Source organism: Amphiprion ocellaris, chromosome 5 (assembly GCF_022539595.1).
Source record: "Amphiprion ocellaris isolate individual 3 ecotype Okinawa chromosome 5, ASM2253959v1, whole genome shotgun sequence".
NCBI lineage: Eukaryota > Metazoa > Chordata > Actinopteri > Pomacentridae > Amphiprion > Amphiprion ocellaris.
In genome coordinates this window covers 28,041,304-28,056,046 of record NC_072770.1, presented here as the reverse complement: position 1 = coordinate 28,056,046, position 14,743 = coordinate 28,041,304, and the positions used below count along the sequence as shown (strand labels likewise).

The 14,743-nt window shown below is 38.1% G+C and overlaps 2 protein-coding genes across 2 annotated transcripts; one reads left to right on the top strand and one right to left on the bottom strand.

Moving 5' to 3' along the window:
• Nucleotides 1-539: 539 nt before the first annotated feature.
• On the bottom strand, nt 540-5,247 carry med20 (mediator complex subunit 20). Its single transcript, XM_035952212.2, has 4 exons — nt 5,112-5,247; nt 4,710-4,855; nt 1,020-1,273; nt 540-940 (listed from the first exon to the last, which is right to left on the bottom strand). Exons 1-4 carry the CDS (start codon nt 5,123-5,125, stop codon nt 719-721), a joined length of 636 nt encoding a protein of 211 aa, XP_035808105.1. The 5' UTR covers nt 5,126-5,247; the 3' UTR covers nt 540-718.
• A 108-nt stretch (nt 5,248-5,355) lies between these two features.
• On the top strand, nt 5,356-13,175 carry bysl (bystin-like). Its single transcript, XM_023278917.3, has 7 exons — nt 5,356-5,747; nt 7,223-7,379; nt 7,491-7,629; nt 8,621-8,754; nt 8,871-9,031; nt 12,210-12,312; nt 12,463-13,175. Exons 1-7 carry the CDS (start codon nt 5,486-5,488, stop codon nt 12,815-12,817), a joined length of 1,311 nt encoding a protein of 436 aa, XP_023134685.1. The 5' UTR covers nt 5,356-5,485; the 3' UTR covers nt 12,818-13,175.
• Nucleotides 13,176-14,743: the final 1,568 nt, after the last annotated feature.

The following is a 14,743-nucleotide window of genomic DNA, read 5'->3' as shown; positions in this document are numbered from 1 at the left end:
AATTCTTCCATGGCAATAAAACATTAGTTACTCTTGCCCAAGGGTGCCACCATTTACTATTTTTTTCTGGATTATTCTGCAGATGATGTTTTTATAAATTAATTTTTTGTCAATAAAATGTAGGGGAATAGCAAAAACTCCAGCTCAGTTTATTTATTATCATATCCTTATTTTGGAGAGGTTCACAACCAGCATTTTGTGGACATTTTTGCTTGAAACATCAATAAAACAATTGATTAATTATACAAAAAATTAATCTAATGATGTGTGTTTAGCTCTGTGATCCTATTGTTTGTGCACAGATGTACAGAGATGCTTGTTTCTCCTGTTTAACATTATTAATTATTGAAACATAAACCTTTTAATACTTAAAATCTAATAACAGATGCCAGAACATAGAAAATCTACGTGACTCTATGTAATGTTACTTTCAGATAAGCATGTGTCCATTCTAATGTCTCTTAAGTTTATAACTCCACTGCCTGATGTATTGTGAATATAAAATGGTCATCACAGCAAAAACCGTAAAAGACTCTGGCTTCTGTTCTCCACTTTGTGTCTTTAATATCAAATGCACTCATCAAGTAGTGGAATGTAAAACCAAAGCTCTAGAAATACAAACATAGATGCCAGGATTTAAAATATGCCTGGATATCAATCTGATCCACAGGACCAGAAAAAACACAAGATCAAAACAAATGTAAGAAAAAAAATACACTCAACGCACGTTACTACCGGGGATTTGCAGTTTACGAAGCTTGTTAAACAGCTCTAAGTACTGAGTCACTGTGTCAACGCAGTCTGCTGGTGCAAAAAGCCCCTCAGGCTTGGCAACAAACACAGATGGCAGTTCAGGGACGCTGGTGCCGAGGAAGGACTGCATGAACTCCTTCATGAGGTTCCAGCAGTCCCCAGGAACCACACAGGGACAGTACTCCACCTGAGGAAACACAGCAGGAGTTAATGCAGTGTTCACATGTCCCCGCTCTCACTGATAACATCAAACCATATGTACATACTTCTACTGAAATCCCTCTGGCGCTGGAGCTCATCGTCACAGTGCCGACTTTTATCAAGAAGTCACAGTAGCGATATCTCGAACCGCGACACTCCACCTTGTGTCCCTTCGCATTCTGGAAGTGACTTTTCAGCTTTACCATGAGGACGTCGAAGTTTGCATCTGCTACCAGACAGGGTCCACCTTCAAACAGAGCCAGGCAGCTCAGGGGGGTTTCAGAGTTGTGCATCACGTACAACAGCTTGGAGGGCTGACCTGTAACAGACACACAACACTGACTCTCAGAGGGGAAATACATGGAGTTCTGTAGCTAAGTAGAGCCATAATGCACTTGGATTTTACAGCACATTTCAACTTTGTGAGATTCTTTCACATTAAAAAAGCACAAATGGAAACAATGTAGTTTTTATCCCAATTGCTTTAATTTGTGTAGTTACTTAGATACTAGTTAGTCAAGAGAACAGACTCTCAATCCATGATGAACTACACAAATTGTCCAGCAGCATAATAAAAGTCTATAGACTAGTAAAGTTACATTTAAATACGAGCTCCAATAATACTATAAAACAAGTGAGAGATCATTTATTTAGATTTTTTTACACTGTGCTGCCATCTAAATTTTTGAATATGCATGTTTAAAGAGTTCTTGATCCATTTCTGTAATAACTTTTACTGACACTTCAGTAAGTACATAGACATTAGCTGCAAAATGTAACTAAAGTATTACAGTAAAATTACTGGTTTGTCCCCTCTGACATCAGATTATTAACAGTGAAGCACCACAGTGTCAGCAGCATGTTACTGATATAGCTGCTGCAGGTGGACTTATATAAACTACTTTATACCCTGGGACTTTATATACAGGGACAGTAGATGAATCTGAGGACTGATTAGATGAGTTCGGATACATAAATCAGTTTTTTACGTTTTTAAAATGTTTGATTTTTTTGTGAGATATCAGATCATACGAGCACTTATTGAAATTGAAGCATGTGAGAAGTCTGGAGGGCAAAATCACTTTGTGATGGAGCTTTGATTAATTTAAGACATCTCAAATGTGACTCGACTACACACTGCTTTTTGTGAGAAGGCAAAAAAAAGTTGGAAACCACTGGTTTAATCTTTAACGATATGTCGCGCTGTAAAAGCTTGTTGTATTTTCAAATCTTAAAAGTAACTAAAGCTGTCAAATAAATGTTGTGGAATGGAAAGTCCAGTGCTTTCCTCTAAAGCACTACTTAGTCCCACCAGTTCCAGCCCTAGTAATAATACTAGCATTTATTGTATTTACATGAGAATTGGTTAACATTTTCTGTGGCTTTGAAGGGGCTTTGAAGAAAGAAAAGAACTTTGATTGTGTCCTCAGGATATTTTCAGTTTGCGACTGAGACTTCAAACTTTATTACAGAAAGCCTGCATTACAAACGGAGGTTTTTAAGGAGTGTCTAAAGAATAGCACTGCTAAGCTGCATTGCAAGAAATGAAGTGATGACTTCTGGAGCTGGATCAATCAGCCACAACATTAAAACTACTGACAGCTGATGTGCTGATTCTGTCGTTACAATGCAATACAAATTCTGTTGGGAAAATCTGGCCTCTGGCATTCACGTCCTGTTACGTTGAGAAGCTATTTTTTTCCACGCAGAAAGTTATGTTATTGTTGGTGTATGATGCACGCAAGAGAGTGACTCATCACTAATTCAACTGAATAAAGACACCGCTGTTGGACCAAAAATGATCTGCCAAAAAGTGATTGTGCACGTCATGTCTACGTCTACAGATGCATTTATCTGGATCAAACAGACATAACATGCAAATACATATAATTGTGTACTACATTTCTTGTAACCAAAGACCTGTAATTGTGAAAACTGTTTCCAGTGACATTTAGGATGATTATTTTCTAATTTCTGGTACTTAGGCTGTATGTGGTAAGCATGTCTGACATCTTTGTTTAGACTGTAATTAACATTGCAATTTTTATACGGGTTACAGTCTCTAAAACAGAGCCATCATAGCTTCAATCAAGTCATTTTGAAGCATTAATAACATTCCAGTCACAGCGTAGGGGCTGAAGTCTGTTTTTGGCAAAAATAATGCAAAAAATTAATAATAATAACGGCATTAAATTAGTTGAGCTGGTTGTTAAAAGCTATATCAACCTGTTAAAACAACTGGATTGATTATAATCTGACACAGAGCAGGCAAAAGAAGGCAGAGGTTTAAGGATATGCAGGGATTGCCACAGACGGCAATCAGTTTTTGGCAGACGATCACTGTTTGGCAGAACACCAGCATGCGTGATGTTCTTGCCATCAGCACTGAACTATACTCAGTGTACTATTCAGTTATTACTAAAATTAAACAGTCTTTCTCTTCTCACTGCCCTCTATTCCTCTGTGGTGCTGACACACAGGATGAGATACTTTTTATTGAATTTCTTCTTTATATATTTAGGCTGTTAATAGGAATAATTGTTAATAAAAGTTCATTTAACTGCATAACAAATCTGTCATTTGTGACCGCATTTCCACATTTTAGCACCAATATTGCTTCAAAAACATCAGAGAGCACAAAAGACGTAGCTGGCTGCACAAACACCTTTCTCCTTTCACATCTGTTACAAACTAAAATGTCTATAAAAATATAACTTTACAGACTAACAGCTCAGATTAATGATAAACTGGGTGCTTTACTTCAACTCAGAGGGATTAGCTGTTAAACAGAGTCACAGTTTATCAGCTAAAGTTAAATCAATTGTTAAATAGCAGCCATCCTCAGGTTGAGTCGTGACCTCCATCACAGCTGTTGATGTCGGAAAAAATCTAATCAAGTGTATACCCATTTAAGCCACTTGAACAATGTGTTCCCATATGTTTAATATGCATGTGGAAATATATAATTATATAAGCGCAATATCACAATGGTAAATATTCAGAAGGTTTAAAACTCCAACATATGAGAAATATTCAACTGTGAACCATTTCAGACAGTTCAATAATACAAAACATAGATTACTTTTCAATATGAAATACTTGGTTACAAAATCAAAATTTCCCCAACTGATTGAGCAGGTATGACAAATTGCATTGCAAAAACGAAAATATAATTAGATAGGCAAATCCAAGTAGAACAGAGTTTAGGAGATCAAAATGGAAGCACCTTTTAAAAATATCCTTAACTTGGAAGGTATTTGATATATAACATATATATAATGCATATAAACATCCATATTCATTCATCTATGCTATAAAATTGTCAAGCCAGTCAGAGATGGTCGAGTGGAAACTGTTCTAAAGATGCGATGATCTTAGATGGAATGACCTGGTAGTCAGAAAAATACTCTCATGTGAAGAACAAATGCTGTGTGTGCACTGTGGCTTCACTGTGATCAGTAGATTTTAATGAAGCCATGAGATACATTGATGTAAAAATTACCTATGACAGAATGCAGTCACTTCTACAGACTGATGGAGCCAGTAATATCACATATCTCACGTCTGAAAAGGGCTAAAGTGAGGTCCTCTGCAAGCCAGGGTGTAATTCACACACTGATAATGAGGGTGAGAGAGATGGTACTGCTGCAATGATCATGCAAAAGATCCATTATCTCCTAATGTTCTCAGACAATCGGGTAGAATGAGTAAGTCAATTAGGGTGCTTAAAGAAAAAGTAGATAATTGAATATTACCGCTGACATTTCCTGTGGCATGGTATGTCTCACAGTCCACACAGAAGCTGCCCTGCTTCACAGCACCCAGCTGCTCCAGCTTCTTGTGCAGGAGGTCCACTGTCTGCTGCACACTCTTCCCCTCCGCCACAGGCACCTGGCACACGCTACAGGACACAAAGCCGGCAGAAAGATAGAAAAAAATCAGGATGAAGCCAAAAAAACATGTGCTTCTGGTGGTCATGTAACGTTACGAGTACTGCTGCCTGTTTAGCAAAGCACCGTGTGAATGAAACAAAAACATGCACGGCGACTGAGGCCACAAGGTGAAGATTGATCTGTAAGTAAATTAATGAATTGCACTTTCAAAAGAATTAGTTTAAAATAAACATATATACCTAAATCTATAAGTAATTATCTTACCAAGTGACTCCCATTGATGTTTTGTCTCCACTTGCGATGCGAGCTTGATATTGAGTACTTCCGGGTCAGAAATTAACCTGTAGAAAAATGAAAACCGTCAAGCGACTCTTTTTTTCTTCTATAATTATTCATCCTAGATATTCATATAACCACTCCAATAAAACAGTGTCACGACAGGAAAAAGGTCCTATTTTTATTTTCTTTTTTAGGTAAAAGAAAATCCGACGTTACGTGACGCGTTTTTCGTCATTTCTTTTGCGCCGGACAGCTGCACGTGTTGAACCAGCGAGTGTTTACGTTGCCTTTAAAGTCTTGACTTTACATGCCAGCAGAAAAACACCACTTCCACTGACAGCGTCCGACAAACTGCAATAATGCCGAAAGTAAAAAAGTCTAAAGGCGGAGGAGAGAAGAGCGGCGGAGCGGTGGCGCTGGCCGACCAGATCCTACAGGGGGACACGGTCCGAGCCCGAGGCCGGGTGAAGAGCAGAGACAGCCGGGCAGAAAACGACGACACGTACGTGGACGAACGTCTGTCGCGGAAAATCTTACAACAGGCCCGAATCCAACAAGAGGAGCTCCAGACGGAATATGGACTGGCACCAGAGAAGAAGAAAGCACCAGTCACTGTCCTTGGTAATGTGGGAGGTTTATGTTGTTCGTGGAAACCATTAAAATGACAGATATTTGAATAGAGTGTGGTGTAGCAGCACTGGCCTCATGTGTAAGTATGCATAAGCTCAGTCATTGAGGAGTTAATGAGTAAGAGGGTTGCTTGATAATGGAAAAAAAGAAAACACTGATATTTTAAATTACTATTTAGGAGTAATTGTTCAACCGTGGTTGGGTTGATTTTGTAGGGGAGTGCATCTGCATCTAAAATAAAAATTAATTTAAAGAAGAATCATCAGAAAAAAAGTTGTTTGGAAGCTGATCTAACACTAGCCTATTCATCCAAAATAGATTGCTCTGAATGTCAACCAAATGGCTTTGCACTTGGTATTTATATTGTTAATATTGTGTAGCACTAATGTGTATACTCATGTGAGTGGTAGTTTCACTTGTTCCCCATTAAATGTACTACACAGAATTGGTGAATTACACTATATTTTTTCTGTTTAGATTCTCAGTCATACAGGCCTTGGTATTCTAGGAGCTTCAGTATAAAATGATTAACACGATTTTATTTCATACAAGTAATTTAGGAATATTTGTCTTGAAGGACAGCTGTTTGTAACAAAAACCTATTGAAGTTTGTATGTTTAATCGGTTAAATTGTTTATATAAGGTAAAAATAATTTTTTACTGTGTTTTTTTTGTATGTCTGAAAAATTGGAAAATGAAAAATAAAAGCTGTGAAAATACTCCCTACTGCTATTCCTGTAGAACATCATCAGCTAGGCAGCTTCCTGGCTTTACAAGCCAGTGAGAATATTATTCTCATAGAAACTGAAGAACCAATAGTTGTCCAGCTTAAATTTTGTATAATCATGCCCCCTCACTGCCTGATGTTTTCAAGAGGAGTTATTCAGAATGAGCAGCTGCCTGTAAAGTCCACCATTTACTGTTTTTTTTTTTTTTTTTTTTTGATTTTAGAGCTGCTTTTGAACTCTGAAATGTCTCAGTTGTAGGCTAGGCTCACCAGATGTTCTGCTGTTGACTGCAAGAGTGAACACAACAGTCTTCATGCACTCCTAGCATCTCAGCTGCATTTGAAGCTACATACATTGATGTAGCCTGTTGTGAACTAGTCTGACTAACTGGATGTAGGCTGCAGGTATAAACCTACCATTAGCGGCTCATTTTAGTCGACTTTCTCCTGTCCTTCTGCTATCTGTGTGTTATTGTTTTCAAAATCCACTTCACTCTGGGAAACATCATTCACCACCTCTGTGCAAGCAACCTCCCACACTGAAAGTTTCTAATTTCGCAGAGGATTTGAATGATATAGTGAGGCAGCCCTGCTATTTTTTCCCCATCCAGTATGGGACCTTTAAAGCATTTCAGATGATTGACCTAATCAAGAATATCACATAACCGTGCAGTCACCATCCTAAGCACTTCATTGTGATTATCTAATGGACCTTGTTTGTCTTGTAATCCAATTTTAGGGCCTGACTCTCAGGATGCAGAATCAGATGATGAGTGGCCGGCGCTGGGAGAAGCAGGTGCTGGCGGCGACCATACTGAATGTGACACCGAAATTACCGTCGACCCAGACGATGAGAAGGCCATGGAGATGTTTATGAATAAAAACCCTCCAATGAGGCAAGATGCAACACAATCCTGACTTAGTTTTTAATCTAGCTGCTGGAGATTATTTTAAATCAGTTTCTTTTCTAAATGTCTAGCTGGGTTTTCTCTTTGTGGTTCTTGTAGACGGACCTTAGCCGACATTATCATGGAGAAGATCACAGAGAAGCAGACTGAAGTAGGAACAGTGATGTCAGAGGTGTCAGGGCGTCCGATGCCACAGCTGGATCCGAGAGTAATAGAAGTGTACCAAGGTGTCAATAAGGTAGGATGGTTTAAAGATTGGACCGTGAATGCATCAGACATGAACATATGGGTGAAAAGATAAAAGAAAACATGGAAATGATGGATGTAGAAGCATGAGTAATGCAGATACTTGTCAAAAGTAGTCACTCAATGGATTCATTTGTATCAGAATGACTTGAATAATATGCAGTAGACTCTACAAACACTGGATATCAACCCAGCTCAATGCTTATTGGGAAATCTTAGAGTGACATGTTAGACATCACCATCATAAATACATTAAATTAGGAAATATATTTTGGTAGAATTATGTTGACTTATAGGCATAGGGTAGCTGCTTGTAGGGACAAAAACCTTATTAACCCTTAGATGCATAAGTGAGTCAAAAATGACCCAGTGAGGTTGTTTTGTTGCAATATCTTTGTAATGAAAGTTTCATTTCATTTTCCAGCTATTCCTCAAAAACATGTTTTTGATGTCATTCCATTTAAATTTTTAAGCTACCTTTTGTCTTTTAAAGAAATTATAATATTCGTGCTACTACCCCAAGCTCTTGATCACTGATAATATCATACAAGAGGTGATGCAGTACACACAGAGGAATGTAGAGTAGCAACAGTTGGAGAAATAGTGTGGAAAAATGTCAACAATGTGCATGTTGACAATCTTCTATTGCTGTTCTGTGTAATATTCTTCTTTTTCAACTATCAAAATGTTCAAGATCTGTCATAAAGTGAAAAATAAAAATATTTCAAACATGAAATCATTCTTGTGTGGACAAAAACATAAATACTAATTGCTATTAACCAAAATGAAAAAAATGGCATAAAAACATTGTAAGAGTCATTTCTGACCCACTTAAGACTGTGGGGTCCAATCACTCGTGCATCTAAGAGTTAAGAAACCTTTTAAATGATGTGTTTTCTCTTAAATTTGATCCAACGTGTAGCTGGCTATAGCAGTGTCCATGTTTCCGTAGCTCAGTTGTCATGTCTCTTGTTTTGTTTCAGGTTCTGTCGAAATATCGCAGCGGTAAACTGCCAAAGGCTTTTAAAATTATACCGGCACTCTCAAACTGGGAACAGGTTTTGTATTTGACAGAGCCTGAGACCTGGACTGCAGCTGCCATGTACCAGGCAACAAGGTGATTCCCCAGTTGATTAACTTTGATTGATGATAATACATCGACAGAATTGTCCCAGTTCCCTGCAAATCCTTTAGCACGTTCCAATTAAGTGTTTTTCCATGTTTTTGTTGTAGAATCTTCTCCTCCAATCTGAAAGAGCGAATGGCCCAACGGTTTTACAACTTGGTGCTGCTGCCTCGAGTACGGGATGACATCGCAGAGTACAAACGACTCAACTTTCATCTCTACAGTGCCCTGAAGAAGGCCCTGTTCAAACCAGGCGCATGGTTCAAAGGTGAGACTGGAATGCAACAATTCTGAAAAATATTTGTTTTCTTTTTTTGAGAATGAAATGAGAAGATTGATGCCAGTGATGTGCATGTGGGTATGTTAAGCACAGAGTGAAGCAAACAGCCAGCTCGGCTCTGTCTACAGCAAAACAAACATACCAGGCAACGACTGTGAAGATAATTTATTTCAACAATGCATCCCATTTCTATTTCAAAATTTTTTCAGACACAACACTCATTAAACCATAGACATGAAAAATGTACTTTGAACAGCAAAAAACTGTTTTGTTAACTAAAATGTGCTTCCCTCTTCCTCCATGTGCTCCTTTTCTTCACTGGGAGAGTAGAATGGATACCTCTTCAAAAGTACTTGGTCATATGACCAATTTCTTCCATGTTTTCTAGAAACAAGGCATGGCTCAACTAACCCACAGTCTCATCTTACCCCACACTGCCCTGCTCTGATTTCATTAAGCACTGAGTGTATTAGTGCAGATTAGTGATCAGTGTCCTGTAGCGTTTATCATTCTTCATTCTATTGGTTGCATGGTCAACCACTAGTACTATTATCCCTAAAATTACCAGTCAAAGCAGTTGATTGAATTTATATACTGATGCAGTTGTCACATTCTATTTCAAGAACTTTGAAAATGGAAAAACCTAAACTGTCATTGTAACATGCAAAACCTCTGGGCAACTTTTTACTTTTAGTCTCACACTTAACTTGTTAGGCCTTATCTGAAGATTTGTAAGGCAGATAAACAGCTGTTAATAGAATTACCTGCTGGTGACAGTTCCACTGTTTGAGAACTTTTCCAACAACCATGGACTCATCAAAGCAGCTGACTGAGGATCTGAGAATTCAGCCAAATTATGTAAACAATGCAGGGGGAGTCTTTGAAAAGATATCAAAGAGCTTCCAGCTTGCAGTTTCCACTGTCTAAAATGCCATTCAGTTAAGGGCAACTGTGGAAGACAAGACAGATCTGGACGAGGAAGAAAACATTCTAATGAAACCAGTAAAAAAAATCATGCTTTGGGGTTCGTGTGGCAGCCGGTGGCACAGACAAAACTGCATGGATGGGTAGGAGAATGCAAATCTACAAAATGGCAGCAAATGATGGAAGCAAATGTCATTTAGTCAAACTGAAATGAGTCTATCTTGTAAAGCAGGACAATGATCCAAAGCCAATGTTAAACCTCACAATAAACTACTTCAAGAATCACAAGCGGAACCTTTGGGCCCTTGTTGTCCCATGACTTGATATCTTTAACATCTAAGTCTAAAAATAAATCAGAACTTGAAGTGATCTGTGAGAAATAGTGGCGGAAAATTCCTAAATCAGGTTTTCTGTATACCAAAAAAACACCAGAGTGTGATATCTGCTAAAGACGAGTCGTTAATGTGGACCTTTAATGGTGCCAGCAGGCAGATGGGTCCCCCCACATTAGAGCCGGGTTCTGCTCGAGGTGTTTTTTCCCTGTTAAAAGAGTGTTTTCCTTGCCACTGTCACCTTTTGGCTTGCTCTGGGGATCAGGCATATGGGTTCTGTAAAGCGTCTCGAGACAATTTGACTGTAATTGGCGCTATATAAATAAAATTGAATTGAAAAAAAAATTGAATTGCTCAACAATGTGCACAACCATAATTATTGTGCTTGTCGAAGTACATAAAAAGTAAGTGCACGGACACTTGGAGAAAGGTCCATTTTCAGTGTTGCTCAGTTTCTGTCCTTACTTCTCCTCACTTTAAAAGTCTCCAGGATATTTGCTCAAACTTTTGCATACAGCTGTATGCATTTCAGGCCTGTAAACGGTTGCCACCATGTTGGGTATTAACCAGATATTGTTTGACTAAATGCCCTTTGAATGCTGGGCTAAGATCCAGTTACATGTGACCCTTGTAAAAGAAAGTGGGTAAAATGAATGAATGAGAGGATTTGGCAAACCAGAAAATAGAGGCTTTCTGGGACATGTCACATTTCTAATTTCAGCACTAAATTTAGAAATTTTATTCTGAGAACCCTGGCAGAGGATTAGCTGGTGTCCACAGGGTAAATAACATCATTGGTTCTGGAGACATAGTAATTAACACACTCAAATTTAATTGGGTCAAATCATTCTTCATACATCCAGAATTTATTGTTGAGGATCTTTTTTTATTATTATTATTCCTTTAATCTTGCCAGTTTTGTGTTCACAAATTGTCCCAGTTTGATGAGACTGTTTTCCCCAAACATCCCATGACCTATATTTTGAAAAGGCATCAGTATGAGACGTCACCACTAGGTGGCAGTGTTGCACACAAGTACATCACAGTGGCAGCACATACTGTATTAGTGAGAGAGCTATGTTATTATGTTATTACTAGCAACTGGCTTTCTCAATTAAGTCGTCCATTATCAGCGTTTATTTAATGTATGGAAAAAGCCAAGTATATAATATATTTATTTATTTATTTATATATTATTTCTGGAGTTTTTTCCATAGTTGAAAAAAGACAGGGAAGGGGGTGGAATGAGATGTAACAGAGCCTGGTTGGATTGTTGGTACAAGCGCTCTCTATGTCCCTCATTATTTATAGAGTGAATTGAGCATCAGTTAATTTCATGTTTTTCCACAGGATCGGTGTATCTGAAGGCTCTGAAATAATGTGGTTTTACAAATAATATTTTCCTTCATGATTTTGCTGCAAACTTAACACAATAATGTGGAATTATACTATTGCCAATGCAGAACATTGGCAACATGCAAAATAGTTTTATTCAGTTAATTGCCTAAAATCTTATGGCATCAGTTATTAGTCTTGACTGTATGTTTCTGAATCAGAGAATAGTTTGTTATGAGCAGAATAGCTGTTGGTTTGTGAATGAAACATCTGTAAATATTTTAGAGAAGTTGTCATTACTACTCTCTGACTTGTACGTTCCACTTAAGTCAACATTTAATTAAAATTTTGGGGAACCCTCACTTCTCTCAAAGTTCCAATATAGTGCATAATAATATCAAATTGTTTCAAATCGGGTAAATATGAACGCTTGTTATGTTTTTGCAGCTTCATCCAGAAGCTAGTAACTAAATATAAGGATCCTGAGGACTCTTCTTCAGTTTTAACTTTATTCACTCTGTTTTTTGCAACTTTGACATCTCAAATTAAACTTGTGTGCCTCTGTTTCTACACAGGTATTCTGATTCCTCTGTGTGAGTCTGGGACATGTACTCTCAGGGAAGCCATCATCATCGGGAGCATACTCACAAAGTGCTCCATCCCCGTGCTCCACTCCAGGTGAGGTTTCCTTTCAGTGACACATGCCAGCATCTGTTCATTCAATGAAGGATCCAGCCAGCGGTGCTCGAAAGCTCTCTATTGTGTAATTCAGACAAGTTAAAGCAGGTTGAAAGTTGTGTAACATTTACGACCTCTGTTGTCTTTCAGCGCTGCGATGCTTAAGTTGGCAGAGATGGAGTACAACGGTGCCAACAGCATTTTTCTGCGCCTCTTGCTCGACAAGAAATACGCCCTGCCTTTCCGTGTCCTAGATGCCTTGGTGGCTCACTTCCTGTCCTTCCGCAGTGAAAAACGTGTGCTTCCCGTGCTTTGGCATCAGAGTTTACTCACCCTGGCTCAGCGCTACAAGGCTGACCTGGCCTCCGAACAGAAGACGTCCCTGCTGGAGCTGCTCAAGATACAAACACACCCTCAGATCTCTGCAGAGATTCGCAGGGAGCTACAGAACTCAGAGTCGAGGGATATTGAAGTCGGGCTCCCTGTTACAGTGGAAATGGACTGAGTCAGTTTGCTCTGATGCGTCATCCTCTTTGTTCATGTTTTCTTAGCATGAATAGAGTTTTCGGTGAATCTTACTTCCTTATTCTTCCAGTAATATTAAAGGAAAGTTATAAAGATCACAGTGACTCATTGCAGTGTTTCGGAGCTGTGGTTCTGTTCCCTGCTTGGATGGGTTTGCACATTAAAAAATGCACATCAGTTTTGATGTGGCTACTCTAATATCCTATCATACATCTCTGGGCCTTTTCCCTGCAGTGGTTGCTTTGGAACAGTGAGTTTTATGTACAGTTGATTGAGAACAAGTTTGTCATTTTGAAGCATCCATTTAGATTAAAAATAAACTGAATCCTTTAAAGTTGGCCTCTGATTTCAGTTCATTGAGTACACCAGTAAAAAGCTACATGAGGTGGTAACAGAAGGGTAACAGGTTTGGTCTGAGTGGTAATGTGCTTCTCCCTGTGCTGGGTTGCCAACCAGACACAGGTTCATCCATCATCACTGGTATGGAGAATGAAAAGACAAGAATGAAAATTTTTACACAACTAAAGTATAATATCAGGTCATTTCTGCATTATTAGTCAATTATCTGCCCATATGTCAAATCCTATACACTTTTAAGAGCTCTGTATTGTCCACATGTGGAAGATATTCTGAAATAATGTAACGGGGACACATTAAGTCTTGTTTCTGCACAAACGATCTGGTTGTGGGACTTTGTGGGAACTTGGTGGCTGCAGGGTTCATAACAGGAGGGCAGCAGGTGGGGGTCAGCAAATTTTTGTCAGAGGGCCCTGAACAGGTTAATCCAGCTACAGATGATTAGTAGTCGCCGCCTGTTGGGCCTTGAATATATTTACCTGCCTGGGAATAGATTTTGCTCGGTATAATAAATTTTGTCTTACGTGTGGCCCTTTTCATCAGTCAGTTTCAAAAAGCAAATATAAGTACATGTACATAAACACAAAGAATCATGTTAATCATTGTTTGTTAAGAGAATGACTAGTTATTGATGTATACCTGCCAAAATGTAGTTGAGATTGAATCACTAAATAATGTTTATGTGTGTACTTCAGTTCACCAGAACCAGCAGCATTGTTAGGTTCTTGATACATATTGGATATACAATGAAAGTTGTTAGATTTTGATTCAACTCTTTCGTGCATTGTGTCCACTACAGTACAGAGAGTTTCAAACTTCAAGTAAAACCACATTATTCAAAAAAACTTTTTTCCAAACCAGCAGGGAACATTCTCCCTCTCTCTGTTGAAACCTTTAGATACAAAAGTATTCTCTCATTAACTGTAATGTAGTGAATACCAAATTGTGTCCTTATGGATTTTGCTTTTTTTTTTTTCTGGCTGTTGACTGTATTTTCAGATGTATGCAGTAATGACAGAAGATAAACGAATTTCCCTCGGGATGGAGTGAGGGGTGGGGGGCTTTTTTTTGCTCTAACGTATTAACAAAATGAAACAAGAATTTTGAACTTTATTCAGTGTTCCGATTCTTTTCTGGACACTTTTGCAAATGAGCAAATTTTTTTGATGAAATAATACAGCATTTGCATAATTACAAATTTTTAATTTCAGAAAACCTGTAATACATAAAAATAATTATTATAGGTACTTAAATGAGTCAGATAAACTGGCATAGTGATTAATAATTTTTCAGTCTTAACCTTAGTGTTTAATTTAATCGAGTAAATTCGTACTTTATAAAACATTGTATTCTCTTAACTCTAATAAGTAAATGACTATGATGCATTTGCATAATTATTGACACTGTAAGGGTTTACCTAAATATTTAGTTTGAGCAGGTAAATCTCTACTTCATACAATAATATACTGATTTAAATCAGTCAAGTAATTCTGATAAATAATAATAATGTAGCAGAGTTAACCTTGGTGTTCGCTTTAGTCAGGTAACA